Here is a 15124-nt window from a genome sequence, read left to right as displayed (position 1 = left end):
CTGAAAACTGATTATGATTTTAAGAGATTATAGAATAGATAAAGACAGCAAAGGAAGGAAGCCTTGCATTCCATATCTTGCACAAATAGGCAAAATCTAGAAAAGAAAAATTATATTTTCTAATAGACATTAAGAGCACTCTGAAATCTGTCATTACAGGGAGAACAATTTCTCAGAGAAATATAGAAAATTTCTCAGAGAAAAAAAGAATAACTTTCTTCAGCACTTAATAAGTATATATATTTCATCTGTAGATTTAAATTTTAATAATGGAATAAAATAATTAAAATGAGATTGGCAGAAGTAATTGAGAACCACTCATCTGTATGATGGAAATAACAAAAAACAAGTTGATGAGAAGTTATGTTCATACATGAACATGTTGACAGAGCCATCTGAAGCACAATAAGAGGAAGAGAAGGAAAAAACTCACCTAAACACTGTTAAACTCTTAAACTAAGTTAAATTTAGTTTGTATTCTTTCTCCATTAGTTTGTATTCTTGTTGATAAATGAAATGAACTGATGCAGAAGTACCACAAAACAAGCTGTCCACAGTAGATTGAAGTTTCAAGATGAAAAGCAGAATCCTGAAAAATTAGAAAACTTCATGGAAAAAACAGGCAATGTGAAAAACCACACCAGAGAACATCCTGCTTGCAAAACTCTAAAGAGTTTTGTTGAATTCTTAGGAATAAACTCTTGTTACTTTATTATTAAAGAACCTTGATTGTTAGAGAGGAAGGTGAAAATATAAAATTGCATTGTATCTTTCATTGTTTATGAGCTAATATACATTTAGCTTTTTTGATACTCCCATATGATGATTCTTCTGTTCTCACAAAATGCAATTGATTCTGTCACAATTTCGTGATGTTGCAAATGTCATTATTTTAGTGGCAATCTAATTTTAATTTTCAGCACCAGCCATTTTAAATGATTCCTGAATGTCCCACTACACCCTCTACCTTAAAGGTCCAAACCAGCTTTCTTGTCTTTATAACCAACTCGGAGTTAAAGGAGGGAATAATCATACTAGAGTGGAAGATTCCGGAGTGGGTGACAGCAGAGCACCACATAAGCAAGCTGGAATATCAGACTAAATACTTGCATGGCATGTGTTGCAATTTCTTAAAAAAAATATTTTAAACTGTTGAAAATCATGGATGAGTTACTTTGACTTATAACTAAGGAAGAGATTTATGAATCTTTTTCCCTATAAGCACACCTGCTAGGATTGCTGTTAGATGTTGTCATTCTAGAAAAGATGACGTTTGTCCTAAAGAGTGTAATTTTCATATTCCTCTTCTTGCTAGTGACTAAAGCAATTTATGTGGAATATGGAAAATTACATTTTAGTCATTTTTGTTTACTTGTGACTTGCTCAGCAGAATATTGGCGAACATTAGAGAAGCCAATCTTTCGCTCTCAACATGTTTTTACTTCAGAAGAAAGAGCAAGTACTTATACTTGCAATGTGTTTGAAATCCTCTAAATAGTTGATTGTAAAGAATAAACAGTAATAAGTTTGATTATTATATGTCTGTATATGCTTGGGATTTCTTGAAGCTAAAATTATGCTAGCTTCTACTATTAGTAGACTCGAATGCAAGTTTAAGTCATTGTGTGTGGTTGAAGATCCTTCTGGTTGAAAATTCTTCCACTGACAGAGGCCACAGAGGATTTGTAGGTGAGAGTACAAGGACAAGGCAAACACGGAGTTATTTGTTCGCATGCTCTGTTCCCCATCTGCAGTCATCTCAGGACCTCCCCAAGTGGAAACTGATAGACTGTAATACTTCAGAGTGAATTTGTCACCTGACATACAGTCACTTTTTGCATCCATTTCAGTGTCCTGGAGTAAGAAGTTCCAGAATTTCATCTATTTATTGTTCCATGAAGCACCTCCTTTTAGCCTTCTTGATGCTGTAGGAGATTTAGAGTGGATTGACAAGTCTATAGCTTCTAGATCCCAATTTTTTCTCACATTATTTTTGTTTACTCATCATAGCTTTGAATGTACAATGATTATATCTGGTTAGGGAGGACTAGTGACCAAAGAATTGATAAACATTTTAATTGAAGAATTTAAACTTTAGTGATTATTCATAATGTTATTCCTTGTAAAGAGTTGTACTAATTTTGGAGTGGTAGAGCTAGTGATTCATCATGTTTAATCTGTTTTGATATAATTTTGTAAACATGGACTTCAAATTATCCATGTTCTCTGAAAATAAGTTCATCTTTTTTCAAATGGTCAGTCCTGGCATAACATAATATTGTAAAACCATTATATGATTCCTTAACCTGGTAAAGCATGGTAACCTGCATTCAGTCTTTTTTCCCCAAGTTAAATTCTACAACATATGCTTTTTCTGTAAATTGTTACCGCTGAAGATCAATAGATCACGCGGACACAGGTTGAGGTATGGTGCAGAAAAGAGTAGAGTTTATTTTCCTTCCCAGGATTTATAGGCTTCTTACCATGGCCAGGGATTGGATGGTCAGGATAACACTTCCTCACTGCACTGGCCATAAGAAATGCCCATCAGAAGACGTGTAACAGAAAGAATGCACACATATCTATGTTTACAGTTACTGTCCTGGGAAAGTCCTTAGAAAACCATGTCAGCAAGCTCAGAAGCTGAGCTTTCAGGGCGACAGTAAATTATTACACTTATTTCCTAAAGCAGCTTGAAGGTGGAGGAAGGAAGTGTTTTGGATGGAATTGGTCTTGAAACAAATAAAACATGAATATAAGATAGTCAAATTACATGAAAATTCAAGTAATGTTATTTTATTTAGCATTCTGTACCAATCTAAGCAGGATTTTTGGCTTGCTCGGTTAAAATTATATCTTTACCACCAAGACTTTTGTCTCAAAATCTCTTCTCTTAAAAATGAATAGGTTTTAAATACTTGCTGGTATTTTTTCCTCAATAGTTCTTGAATGAATAAGTCTGAAACAGCTTTCTGTATTGGGTACCAAAGAATGTTTAAAAAAAGAGATGGCCATATGTTTTCTGTACTAGCAACTTCTGTTACTGATGGCTTAGGCTAGTGCTACTGCATGTGAAAATTAAAATTCACATAAAAAACAGAGGGCAACGTCCATAATTTTATTTTGATAGCAAATCACTCGTACTTACACCTTGGATTCATTCTCAGGCAGGTAATAAAGCATCTTAATTTCATATTCTTGCAGTACTGACGAAGAGAAAGACTTGAGATATAATGAAAAATGTGGGATTTTATTCACAAAGTGTGTCAAAATTTGATCATTTTTAGGCAAACATGGGGCTGCTTCTGTGAGCTGTTGGGGAAACTGGGAGAAAGTTTGCTTCTCCTCCTGTCTTAGGGAACATTGGCACACCTAGCTGGGCATAGAAGGGGTCAGTTAAACATTTGTGAGCCTGGCAGAGCAAAAGCTTGAACACAGCTCTTTGCCATGGGCCTGCTGAGTGCTCTGGCCACTGATGTCTTCTGTGTCTTTTTGCATACATTTTCATAAAGGCTTTGGTTTCATTCAGTGGTGGAGTAAATACCAGTGTTTTATTAAGTGAAAAACTGTAATCCTTCCATATTAAAAAAATCAGAAATATATGTAAGATACCTGTATGTACTGAAGAAAAAAAAAAAGTGTCTGCTTTGGACATTAAGATTTTTTGATTCCTGGAAAAAGTAGTGCGCTGTTTCCAAGAGTGGGGATCAAAAATAAATAGGGATCCTAGCCCTTCACATCTTTATGATGCAATAGCATTACTAAGTAATACAGTAAAAGTTCTTTATTGTAGTGCTGTTAAGGCACAAATACTGCCTTGTGTTGAAAATCAAACAAGTTAGAATTAACCCACATAACTGTAAGGCTTCACTTTCAAAACCAGGGAAGAAATTTGAGGGCAAAATTTGATTCCAAGTGACAGCTCAACTATATGTACAAATAATAATGCAGTTTATAAACTACATGTTACCAACCATATCATGAACCAATTAAAATGAAGATTTTTCATGATAATTTATTGAGCATGTTGCAGTCAGTGTTCATGTTTTGATATGACAGGTGATTATTAACTGCTTAATAAAGTGCAGCTTGAAGTGATGTTTTGTTTCTTCGTTTGTTTTTCTGAGAGAAAAGATTTACCAGAACATGAGGATCCTCTTTTCTGGTTTCATAATAATGTGCTAAACAGGAAGCTGTATTTTTAAAGTCAGCCTTAATTCTATCTCTAGAAGTATTTCCTGGTTTGTATATTTCATCCAGTTGTGTCCCTTACTGCTTTTGGCCCACAGGAAGCCCAAATAAATACCGGAAGCTCAGAGATATGCATTAATTTTGAAAAAGCAATGTTAAGTTACACCCATATTTTTTCTGGCAGTAAGCCCTGTGAAAATAGCCACCCACAGAGTTTATTAGTAGACCTAACCTGGATAGTTTACTAAATAAAGAGTTTAAAATAATCAAAAGTGAAATAGTGGAGCCTTCCATGGACAAGCTAATGCCTTTCTTAGGTCCTAAATCTTAAACCTGAGTCATCATTATTGGGTTTCAGTGGCAATGAAAGCAAAGGGGTCTGAAACCAAGTGCCCAAGCTGAGGACACAAAGATACTTGAAACAGTGCCCTCAGCTGTCCATCTTCCAAGATGATAACATGATTTTCAGAAAATGGGTGTAGCTGGGGAACAATACTTATCATAATTTGAGTTTATTAAAAGTTTATGGTGCACATTTCTGTTGCCAAATTTTCTAAATTGTTTTAAATAATTATGAGATTTTTTTTTAAGTTCAGTCTTATGCAAGTGTGTGAAATTCAATGTTTTATGGAGAAATAGAAAGGAGTTTATTAACTGTTGGAATCACCTGTAGTTTTCTGGTATTGGAAGGTGGATTTCATTGCTCTCTGGTCTTTGTGAGAGACTGATCCAGCTAGTATATGGGTAGTTGATTTCTCCCACTACTGCTGTCACTACTACTACTCTGCACTTCTTTCTTAATCTCATGTAACATTTCCTCATAACTATCATATTAATGATCAAAATCCATAACAAGTTTTGCAGTTCTACCAAGAAAATGAGGGATTTACACCCAGAAAGTTTCTTCCTGTAATATTCTTACAGTGTTATGCTTTACATTATTTTCTTCAGAACTCCACCTGGATGCCAGACTTTTTTGACTTCTGTAAAACTAGAGACAGGCAATGTGAACTGCTAGGAAATGTACCATGGAGAACCTAGTTTTCTGTCTAGCAAGAAGTTCTGGGATCTAAATCCAGTGTACACAGCTTTGTGTCATTGTTACCAGCATAGATCAGCGCTACTGCCTCTTTCCCTGGATGATCAAACTATCCAACTATATAGAGGAGTCTTCCTTTTCACTCAGCAGGACGGTCCCCTTAGACATCTCTCGCCTACAATAGAAAATAGAATCCCACACTGTCATCATCTGCTTCTTTCTATCCTTTAAGATCCTGCTGTCACTGTGAGGAGCCACTGTGTTACCATCTAAAAAATGGACCCTTTTGTCTGTCCATCACCAGGACAACTCCTTCTATGAGGTTCTTGGAAGAAGCAAACTGAGAACCTCATTCATACTGTCCTCACCTACTTGCTATCTGCCCTTTTTGAACAAAACTGCATTCTAAGTTCTTTTAGGTCATCCTGGTCTCTTATTAATAATTCTGTATAACACTTATTATAATTAATAATTCTGTATAACACTTTCTACATTCATTTTTTTCCCCATAAATTAAAGCAGGGTCCCAGTTAGAAGCATACAGATATATCTGTATTATCTGTATGTTACTGTGTTCTGTTGGGTAGGTGAGCTGACAGTGAGACAGACCTGTCACAATTCATTTTGACAAGACCAGTATTTAGTTTAGCAGCAGTGTTATTTAACATACTAGGTTTTTATTCATAACGTTCATATTAAATTTCCTAAAAAAAGCAACTCAAAGTATTTTTTGGAATCCTAACCTAAGTGCTTGCCCTCTTTAAAGGTGTTTCTACAGTGGGAACCACATCCATCCAGGAGGAAAATACTCTTGTTACAGATACAGATTTTGTGGAGGCTGAAGGTGCTGTTGAAACAAAGGAAAACTTTCATCCAAAAGACCAAAAGCAAACGTTGCAGTCTCTTTTCTCTTTGCTCCGTGAAGAGGTTGAACAGATGGATTCAAAGATATTGCCACTGTGTCTCCATCAGGTACTTTCTATGATTTTGGGGTGCTGCACCAAATTTTATTTTTATTTGAGACCTTTGTTTATTAGGAAAAATATGCATAAATGCAATTTATGCCAATATTCATATCTATATGATATTTAGAATATGATATATAGGATATTTTGATGCATAACAGATGGTCAAGGCAAATATCTTCTCTAAGATCCTCTAATATTTGTTAAACTATAAATTGCCTTGTAAGTATATTCTGTAGTTAAAGGAAGTTCTTAAGGATGGATTTCTAATTCCTCAAATGGTGAAATTAGTTTGGCAGGAAGATTTGCAAAAATAGCTCTTTAATAATATATAATTAATATTATATATTAATATATATTTTTATATTATATATATTTCTCAGTACTAAATAAATATATATTTAATATATAATTAGTCATATATATGTATATTTAATATATACCTTGAATAAAGTTTGCAAGACACTGGTATAGTTACAGGACAGTAGATACATAAATAATATTTTAAATCTGGAATTGTTTTTACTGCTGCAGATGTCTTTTTAGCATAAATTTTATGCATGAATTATAGGATTAGAGTTTTTATTAGTGTATACCTTTATATAAGCATGCTTGCCACACCTGCAAGACCAAAGGAAAAACTGTGGTTTGAAATGCAATCTTTCTTACAAACTGGCCAGTATGTTTCTTTTTCTTCTGGAGGTTATGATGAATAAAAATATGTGAATAGAATTTGATGCTATGATGATTAATTTACTAAACTGTGAATTAATACTGTTTAGTTGTGTCTGACTAAGAGCAGACTAGAAGACCTTTTGCTTGGCTGTGGTGTCTAATATGGGCCATATGTAGATACTATACCTGCCTGATTTGACTCAGCTGCATTGTCTTTATTTTGAAAGGTATTTTAAATTTCTAAACTGCAATGACATTCCTGCATTCTTCTTCTTTGACACAAATAAGAGATTATATGGGAGAAAGAGGTTTCTCTTTAGGCTAGCATATTAGAGATAATCTACATTTGACACAGAATTTTAAATAATTTTTTCTAATCCATGGTTAAGGTATTTTATACTGTTCCTTAACTTACAAGAAGCTTAGCTTTAGGGTTGACAGTTTGTACTTTTAAGCCTCATCAGATTTGGTGGTTGTTCATGAGTCAGTACACAGGTCATTTTTGGAAAACAAGATAGGGAAAAAACTTAAAATGCTTTACAAACATCAAGGAAAACAATTGCCCATGATGGAGGTGAAATCTGTTGCTTTTTAGATGAGGAAGCCAAACCCTAAGGGGAAGAACCTTTTGAAAGTCATACTAGAACTGTGACAGAACTGAGAACAGAATCTGTATATTCAGATTGAAAAGTATTCAAACACTATCTCTTTTTTCCTAAAATTATCAAGCATTTTGAAGGGAGTGTTTGAAAGAAAGCTAATGGAATTTAAAAGGATTGTAACCTGTTTTTTTGAATTGAGGATGGGAGGGGGAAGGATTTTAAGTTTAGCATTCCTGTAAAGTGAGTCTCTTAAGAATATTTTCCCTTTCTAGTGAATTAACCTGTCATCTTCGGTCTATTTTTTTTTATTCAGATTGCTAATACAGCCTGACAGTACCATTAAACCAAGTCTAGCAAATACTCTTCTATCACATTCTATTCTCTATGACGAAATTCAGTGTAAAATCAAGAGCTGTGTCAGATGTTCTGGAGTATTAACAATCCATGGTGTTTGTGGGAAGCCTGTATTGAATATTTAAAGGTTGTTGGATAACAGGAGTTGTTCTAAGAGTCAACTTCTAATTAAAATAGGATGTAATTTTTTCCCTGTCTTGAATGGGATTAATTTGATTTGTTTAAGACTTATTACAGAGTCTAAGAGGTGTTTTTATATATAAACACAGATAGAGCTTTGGCAGCTCAAAAAATTCTTAGGAGGCTATTGTGGACAGCAGACAAAATGTGCAGATAAAGAACATTAAAACTCACTGATTCTCTTTCAAAGGTACTGGGCTCAGAATGGTCTAGTGGTTAGTAGAAAGGCTGAGAGCCAGGAAATACAGTTTGTAATCTAGGCTCCTCTATCAAGTTCCTGTCTTTTCTGAGCAATCATCTTCAGACTTCTACAAGAGTGCTTGTTTAAGCCCTTGAGATTATGACTGCTTAAATCGATATGTCCCAAAGATTTTGAGACTGAGTTTTTGAGTGCTCCCCCAGAAGTCATTGGGGAGTCATGTACTATTCATCAACCCAAATGTTCTGGTGTCAGGGTACCTGCAGTTCTTGGACATGTTTTGCAAGCTCTGGCCTTGCATCACCGCACATGGCAAATAGGAAGACTGCCAAAATCTGCTGTCCCCAAGGACTGATTAGTTGCTGCTTGTAAAGGTCACTGGTAGTGTAGAGCTCTGTGGAATACTTCTGAGGTTTATATTTTTTGTATTTCATTGCATTTACAAACAAAGATGTCAGTATTCCTCAGCTTTCTAGGAAAGCCTGCACAGTTTTGTAACAAGCACAAATAAGTTCTTGTTGTAATTCTCAAATATTTTTTGTCTCCAGGGAGACAAAAGACTGTTCTTTTCTCATCAGTCAGGAAACCTCCATTTCTGTTTTAACACATTGCAGTCTAATGCTCAGGAGAGCGCAGCAATAATCTTAATTTTATCAAAGATAAGGAAACATTGGTCAGGCACAGAATTCAGGCTTTTGAACTTGTATCAGTAAAAAATGTGTTTCTGTTGTAGGTCATTTTAAAGCTTTCTATTAAGATAACTAAAAGTGTTGCTGAAAATATTTTTATGGTTGCAGCAACATAAAACCCTACTAAGATTTGGGTAAATCTATTTTGTGTGAGAGCACTTAAAATTTCTTTGGTCTTTCCCCTAGAATAGGAATGCATGTATTTTGTCAGAAGATTCATATTTTACACAAACTAAATGGGAACCTGCAAACTATATGATTAAAACTATGATAAAAAGTTTATATTACATCCTTACCACATAAATTCTTAATTTTTTTTTTCACTTTTGCAGATAGCTGAGACCTATTTTCAAGAGGAGGAATGTATCCTTTTACTTGCAGAAATTGTTGCATGGTATTAAAATAATGTGGCATGATAAGACATAAAAGTCAAATGCTTTGCTGCTAACTTAAATCTTGTGGGTCAAGGTAAGAAAGAAGTGAACAACCATAATTTACCCATGAGTGAATATACCACATGCTAGCAAATCCTCCTTAATCAAGATACTGGAATGTGAGCTGAAAGATAAATTCACTTCCAACAGCTGTACTGATGCAATCATTTGTAGCTGGGCATAAACAAGGAAATAAGAAAATATTTTCAAATAACTTTTGTATTCATAAGGTAACTTCTATTCTAAATATTAGTAACTAGGAAAATGTCTGGTGTGGAGATATGATATGTATTATATCAAATAGGATACTAACAGTAATAATGAAATTGTCACAACAGTTGATTAGAATATGTACTAAAAATGTCTAGATTGGAATAAAAGTACCAAACAAACACATGGAACTGTGATCAGCAACCTGCAAACAAAAGCAAAATGGTGTTTGACAAATGCTAATTAGTAAAAATCATATCAAGGTGGTCTGAGAAATTGGTAGGAAAATATGGATAATTGCTTCTGGGAACAGTTCAAATAGTCCAGTTTATTTTGATTTGTTCCTAGATAATGCAAGTAAGTTTGGTTCAAAAACTGTAATAGTTGAACTGCTGATAATTATTCTGATATACTTCAGTAATTGTGCAAGAGAATAATAATATTAAACCTTAAGGTTAAGTTAGAATTTTAGAAAAGGTAGACTGGGATTTCCTCTTTGCTTTAAAGGGAAAATTATCAGATTATGAAAAGAGGAGGCCAGTGGTAAGCCCTTAAGGTATATGTGATTCACTAAGATGCATCATATATTACAGAATTTGTGCATACAGATTATTTCTTTATTATGTAATTTCTACAAACAAAATACAGCAAATAGGTAATTGTTTAGCAGACTAAATATCAAAGTGTAAGAAACCTAGACAAATTATATTAGGCTATAGATAAAACCAGAGAGCTAACAGTTGCAATATTATAAAAGCAACATATAAAATAAAATATCCATCACTGTTTTAGAGGACTGTGGTGGTTTTTTGGTCCTTCTAATTCAAAAGTGTCCATCAGAAAATGTGAATTGCACAGCACAAATTAAAGGCATGGAAAAAATCTATAGTAAATTATTGTGCAGGGGGGAATTAAGCAAATTTAAAATTTAAACAGTGTGGTCGAAACTGTTCCTCTTTCATCGAAGTTGCTTTAATTGAAAGGCACTCTATTTAAAGCTGATCAAAGGAAATATTTTTTAATGCAATGTACACCTGATGTGTGGAATTCAACACCACTATATAATACATATTTATGAAGGATATCTCGGCTGTACCTTCAGCCATCAGTTTCCTGATGTTAATAAGGAACTTACTTGATCATGTTGCACTGTATTAATTATCCATGACAGACTTTTTAATTCATCCAGTGTGTAACCTCATATTAACAATAATTCAGGGTTTGTTTCTGTGGTCCTCTAAGGCTCTCTCTGTGATCTGTAATTCTGTTTCTAATAACAGATTTCCTGAAGACAGAGAATATTCTTTCCATTAATGTTGTTGTTCATAAGCCATGCAGTTGCATGAGGCTAACCAGAATAAGAAGTACTGGTTGTGCTCTTGTAATAATTACTCCAGTGTTTTAATTAGCATAAATAATGGAAAGTGGGTTTTCTGTATTACTAAGAACTTCATTCACTCTACTTCTCTCCTCATTGTATTGTAGAATTACTTTCCAAATAGCTGGTAGAACAGCTTTAAACAGCACAACGAGCAAGTCAGGCTTGGTGGAACTAGAATTATCCTGACTATTCTAAAATATATGACTATCAGTATGCCTTTGTGAATATATTGATAACCATAAGCAAGGGCAAAGAGTTCTTCATATAGAAGAAAGGCAGGCAGAATCTTCAGGAAGACAAAAGGTAAACTCAGCAGTCCAGCAGTGTTGTATACAATGGTTGAAAAGGGGGCAGGTATTTTTCAAAAGATGAAGTTGGATCAATTGATAATACTGTCTCCAGCTGGTCAGTAGAAAGGAGCCATATTTTCAGTTAGTCATGGTTATTGGGATATTTGTATTTCTTGAGAGTTCTGTGCTGGTATTTGTGCCATTGTTCTGCTTTTCATTTCCCAGAGATTTCATTTTTTTGGCAAAGTTATCAGCACAGTAACATTTCAGTAATTTCTTTTCAAAGAAAACTTTTTGTTGTGCTTCAGGAAGAGGTAGCTGCTGAAAAGAATGGGATTTTCATTTTTTTTGGTGTTTCTCAATTTATTTTACTTCTTGCTCGCCATTCTCATATCTGCTATTTTTTTTTTCTTTCTTGCACAAGAATCAGGATGCTAGCTATTATTCATTTTGATTCACTTATTGTAAATTTCAAGTGTATAATTACTTCCCTTTCAAACATGATGCCAATTATAAGTAAGTCATACCCTATCCACATATGTGTGCATTTGCCTTTAACCTTCCATTCAGATGAGAAGGCCATGAAGTTCATTCAGCTTGAACGACTTTATCATGAGCAGCTGCTTGCAAATCTTTCTTCCATACAGGAACAGTGGGGTGAGTACCAGCTAAACTAACATGGTAGAAGAAAGACTTTAGTTTGTATTTCTAAGTAATAGAGTTACATTTTCCATGCTGAAAAAGTTACATAGCAAAAGCAGCATTTATATCAGACTTTCTCTAAGCTTCTTACCAGAAGGGTATTCCTGCTTTGGATTTGTTTGCACACATTAAATTATAAAGTTGCAAATAGTTTGTAATTCTTTGTTGTGTTAATCAATATTTTGATCCACAGTTGTTTCAAGCTTATTTTTAGGTTAGGGTCAGTGAATCCAATGTGATGAAAATAAAGTGTCTTCTGAAAGAATAGGACACTGTTCTACATAGTCTGAAATGAGACTGTAGAACATACACAGAAAAGTTGTCAATATTTCGCCATTAATTAGTTTCACCTATTTATTTATTTGTTTAATATTTTTTATTTATTTTTTATTTATTTATTATAAAAATGCTACTTTTGTCGTATCTTGAGCAAAAACTATTTTGATTTAATTTAGAAAGAAAATGGAAAACAGCAGTTGCAAGTCCAGTTACAACACAGAGGAATTCCGATAAAGAGCTGAGCAGCCAAGAACTGGAAAAGCTTACTAGAGTTTGCTCTTCCCATCAACAGTAAGTATAAGAAAGTATTATTTTTCAAACTAATGTGTTACTGTAGCTGTTGTCTCCTTGCCATTAGGGGTGTTCCAAAACAGTCAGTGTCAAAATAAAAGTTGCATCCTGCTGACCTGAATTTGGTTATAAAGTGGTGGTTCTTTCTGATGTGTAACTAAAATATTTGTTACCATCAGTTTTCACATTATTTTAATACTGTTTGAGGAATGTATGAAGATGAATGTATGCAGATCTGGACTGGTTTTAGCAAATCATCAGTTTTCCAGAAATGGAGTTTTGACTTTTATTTTTTCAGCCAAAGTAAAAACTGAATTGTGTTAATTTAAGAAGAGAGAGACTGTAGAACTAATGATGGTGTTCGTGTCTAATACCTATTAGTTTTATCATTGTTTCAAAATGCAAGTGTCCAGCAAGTGTCAGACTTCAGCACCCGTACTTACCCGATAGGATTTTATTCCCACATTTCCCCATTTTAAGACAATTCCTTAATGCTTAAAGTAGTTCTTGTTACCTTCTAGTAATTTCATATAGGTTGCATTTACATGAAGCAGTGATTCTGTACTTTCCTAGCATGACAGTATTCTGAACAGTGAAATCTCAGTTCATAGCTGCTTTGCCTGATCCATCAGCCTCCTGAATCAGTGTATCACAGTATAACAAACTTGTGGGCAGTGCCTAGGGTGCCTTTCTGGGTAGTAACACATAGGGGGCTGTTCCTATCAGGAAGGAGGAGGAGATCTGTTCTTCCATGGGTGCATGTCCTACTGTCCAAACATTGATTTTAAGGCACGGATGGAAAAAAATCATATGAGCTGCAACTGAAAAATTATCAGCCAACAGCAGTTGGAAACTAACTACATTCAAAGGCTGTGAAAAAGCCTGCCTGTGGCTTTTTCTGATGCTCTCAATTAGATGGGGAGAGAGAACTTTCTCTGCTACATTTGCATTAGCCTTGCAATTGCATAGTCAGTCTGGATATAACAAAAGCCAAAATGCTGCTGTTGCTCATAAAGAGTATGATATGGCAATCAAATTTTTTTCTTCTGGGTGGTGGTACCAAAGTTTGAAAACACCCTGGCTGATTTTCAGACTTCATGCAGGGATTTTTTTATGTGTATTTTGAATGCCTTTGGGAGGGAGCCCCTGGAGAGGTATTCCTGCATTCCCACAGAAAGAGGGGGCAGGTGTAGCACTGGAGCTGCAGGACTGCACCCGCAGTGTGCAAACTGAGAGGTTGCACTGAGCACCTGCAGCTGCCCTAGCTCGTGTTTCCCTGCACACAACCTTGCAAGCCCACAGAAAGGCTGAGACTCAGGTCTGCTGAGATTTGTATGCTGCACCGAGCAGCCCCTCCCTGTTGTCACCTGGGTTGTCACTTTGCTGAGAATAACTCCACTTTCTCCTTCATTTCAGTTTTGAAATATCGTTCCCTGTTCTGAGAAACCCTGCAATTTGATAAAAATTAAGGCTTGTGCTCATTTGCTGTGATCAGTGCTCTATATTTAATATTATTACTCTTTTGAACTCTCTAGGCAAAAGCCTATTTGCTTTTATTTAGTTTCATATAGGTTTCATATAGGAGGCTTTTCCTAAGCTTTAAGTTCATTTTACTTTTTAATTAAAATTACGCTTCAATTTTTAATTAATAGCATGCAGGTCTTGGAAAATGTGAGCATTTTGCTTTTGTAATTGAAAGTAATGTAACTTTTTCTGATACTCAAGGTTTTCAGCTACATACTGGACATGTTTGCTCTTTAGAGATGGTTTTGAGTGTCCTTTATTTGAAGGTTAAATGGTAAAATTTAAAAGTCAATGTAACTTTTTGAAGTTTTTGTTAGAGAATAAGAACCTCAGTACTCCTCCCTTGTCTCTCCATTATGTTTTAGTAGCTTTAAATAAAATGCTCCACATTTTATCTTCATTGCTGTATGAAGAACTGCAAGACAGATTGTGTGTGATAAATCATATTGTGCATGAATCTCTATCCAGCTGGCAAAGTCCACACTGACTGTGAGCAGCATTGATTTACCTGTGAATCTGAATGGAGTCAGCAGGAGCTGCTGTACCTTACAGAATCCAGAAAATGTCCCAGTCTGTGGAGAGGGAAATATGTTTTTTGGCGAGGGCATTTCATTCCTCAATCTCTTTTGTAGTGATCAGTATTTTAAATATAGTAGATATCAAGTTCTTATTTGATTTTTAAAGTTAGTAGAGTTCCTTCTGAGCATAACCCTTTACAGGAATGTACATTGCTTGATATATTGCAGTAAATTTTTTTCTGACTGCTTTCTCAGTTAGGTGGAACAATGTTAGGGCTGTTTGGTCTGCCTGATTATATTCATGCAAGTACAACTCTGAGTTTGGAAGTATGCTAGCAGGTTGACACTTTCAATGGAAAAGTTCTGTGCTAATTCTAGAGCAGAGCAAAGGTTTCTAAGATTTCACTTAGATGTATTATGAAGAATGTTGCCATTAGATTGTTTAATTTATTCTTTTTTCCTTTATTGCTGCAGGCCACAGACATCCAAAAATAAGGTAAGCAGCTGTTTAATTGAATTTTGCTTTGTCAAAAATCGGTAATAAATATATTTTAAATATTAGATAAAATCTTTAGAACCTTTTTGAAGTTTGTCTCAAAAA

At 34.7% G+C, this 15124-nt stretch overlaps 1 protein-coding gene across 5 annotated transcripts in view; it reads left to right on the top strand.

The window, feature by feature from the left end:
* The window catches only part of CNST (consortin, connexin sorting protein), a 49871-nt gene that overhangs the window by 15313 nt on the left and 19434 nt on the right, over positions 1-15124 (top strand). For all 5 annotated transcript variants that reach the window (XM_033512599.1, XM_033512596.1, XM_033512597.1 and 2 more), the window contains 5 exons: positions 5997-6202; positions 9227-9257; positions 11780-11866; positions 12367-12481; positions 14998-15019. In XM_033512599.1, the coding sequence (XP_033368490.1) occupies positions 5997-6202; positions 9227-9257; positions 11780-11866; positions 12367-12481; positions 14998-15019 (461 nt within the window). The remainder of the gene's footprint in view (positions 1-5996; positions 6203-9226; positions 9258-11779; positions 11867-12366; positions 12482-14997; positions 15020-15124) is intronic.

Source organism: Parus major, chromosome 3 (assembly GCF_001522545.3).
Source record: "Parus major isolate Abel chromosome 3, Parus_major1.1, whole genome shotgun sequence".
Classification (NCBI taxonomy): domain Eukaryota; kingdom Metazoa; phylum Chordata; class Aves; order Passeriformes; family Paridae; genus Parus; species Parus major.
The sequence above is the reverse complement of the archived record's forward strand: the minus strand, read 5'-3'. Positions and strand labels throughout refer to the sequence as shown.